The sequence below is a fragment of the Rhinopithecus bieti genome, unplaced genomic scaffold (assembly GCF_001698545.2).
Source record: "Rhinopithecus bieti isolate Rb0 unplaced genomic scaffold, ASM169854v2 scaffold_82990, whole genome shotgun sequence".
Taxonomy (NCBI): domain Eukaryota; kingdom Metazoa; phylum Chordata; class Mammalia; order Primates; family Cercopithecidae; genus Rhinopithecus; species Rhinopithecus bieti.
Genome location: NW_016830404.1, coordinates 126,311 through 128,225, shown reverse-complemented (window position 1 = coordinate 128,225; position 1,915 = coordinate 126,311). Strand labels below are relative to the sequence as shown.

The following is a 1,915-nucleotide window of genomic DNA, read 5'->3' as shown; positions in this document are numbered from 1 at the left end:
TTTTTTTTTTTTTTTTTTTTTTTTTTTAAGAGACAGGGTCTTACTCTGTCTTCCAGGCAGGAGTGCAGTGGCGGAATCACAGTTCACTGCAGCTTTGAACTTCTGAGCTCAAGCAATCCTCCCGCCTTAGCCTCCCAAAGTACTGTGATTATAGGCATGAGCCACTGCACCTGGCCAGATGTTATTATTAATGAGAAAATCTTGCAGGTCACATCTTCTCTAAGGCTGTAGGAATCAAATGTGGTCTATTTTAATCAAACAAACTCAAGTATAAAAATTGACAAAATTCAAACGACGCAACTTACTTGAGTGTAAATGGTAGATTCTAAGTGGCTTTTAATCTTCAGCAAAGGCTTTGCGCCATCTACCCATTTAATATCCACGTTACATTGCTGTGAACAGAAAATTAAGTTTCTGTAACATAACAATGGATAGATGAACAACATATAATATCTTTATGCATTTAAACATTTTTTCAGAAATGAATGTATTAATTTCATACCAAGAGATTATTGGAGAAAATACTCTGCCTTTAGAATAAATATATCATAAATCACTTTAGATTTCCAATCCTTTGCAGACTGATATTTTCATAAATTACAGTAAAATGAATTACTTAAATAATTTTTTAATATTATGCACAAAATCTGAGCCCCACTAAAAAACTGTTATTAAAATCAACAGACATAAAATTACTTGGTCAAACTGCTACAAATTCTAAACATGCACATTTCATGTTTATCTTTGTTGTGGACCCGCACCGGCCCTCAGACCTCACTTTGAGTAACATTGTACTAAACAATCGAGACCAACAGAATTCTATTTTTTTGCACATTTAATCATGATTACTTCAACAAATGCAGTATTTTCCTACCCTTCTTGATTCTGCATCATTCAGATTCAAGTAGCCTGGGGGAAGATTGGCGGAAACTGGCAGCTGCTGCTCAAATGTGATGATTCTACCATCTTTCAGCAAAGGTACCCAGGCAAATCCAACTGCCAAGACAATAACCAACCGTGAGAAAGGAAATAACAAATGCAATCAGTAGGGGGCAGGGCAGGGTGGTGATGTCTCCAGGGATCTATGTGTGGGAGTTCAGGTGCTGGGCCACTGAGTACTGGGGAAGGAACAATGGGTTTGGATGAACTCTCAATCCCAGCCTGACCACTAACAAGTTATGTACTCTATTTCCTTGACCATAAAAACGGGAATAACAACACAAGAATCTTTTCATCTTTTCATCTACAAGAATTATTGAGAAACCAGAGTGAGATTACATGAAAACACTTTAAAACTTTATAAGTGCATCAATATCATTATCTTTATGCTTTGGGAAATATTTTGGTAGATTTATTTTAAAAGGCTCAGATAGTTCTCATCCATTCTTACACTAAGAGTGCAGAGTCTCATGGCTGAGACTATTTCAGATAACAATCACATGTTCCAAAATTTCTTATGGCAACCCTAGGGTAAGGAACTGTGGAAAATTAAGGTCACAAAGTCACGGTTACACTCCATATTTATACAAGGCAGTAGGCATAAATCATTTAGTTAGGCAGAGTTTTCCTGATTACAGAAGGAAGAGGTGTAGGTGTAGGTAGGAGAATGCAGCCGGGGAATACTGTTTATGACTTGAATCTATCAAGAGATTTTCCCCAATCTCTACATTTCTTAACAGTTCTCCCCAAAAGAGCCTTTTGGCTTTCAATTAGAAAACTCATCATGTTCTAGCTAAAAAAGCCAGAGCCATCTGTGTTGCTCAAGTTGAGTGGTGTCAGTATTTCCATTATAGAGATTACTCTGGGATTCAAGTGTTTATAACTCAGCTGTAAAAAAGCTTGCTCTGGACTGAGTTTTGGCATATGACAGCGGGTATTGGCTGGAGAACATTTTTTAAAGCCACTGCTTTGTGAT

The 1,915-nt window shown here is 37.1% G+C and overlaps 1 protein-coding gene across 1 annotated transcript in view; it reads right to left on the bottom strand.

Moving 5' to 3' along the window:
• Positions 1-1,915, bottom strand: part of LOC108524410 (dedicator of cytokinesis protein 11-like) — a 155,962-nt gene that overhangs the window by 89,466 nt on the left and 64,581 nt on the right. The window contains 2 exon segments of the mRNA XM_017865480.1: positions 306-392; positions 875-996. Coding sequence (XP_017720969.1) covers positions 306-392; positions 875-996 — 209 coding nt within the window.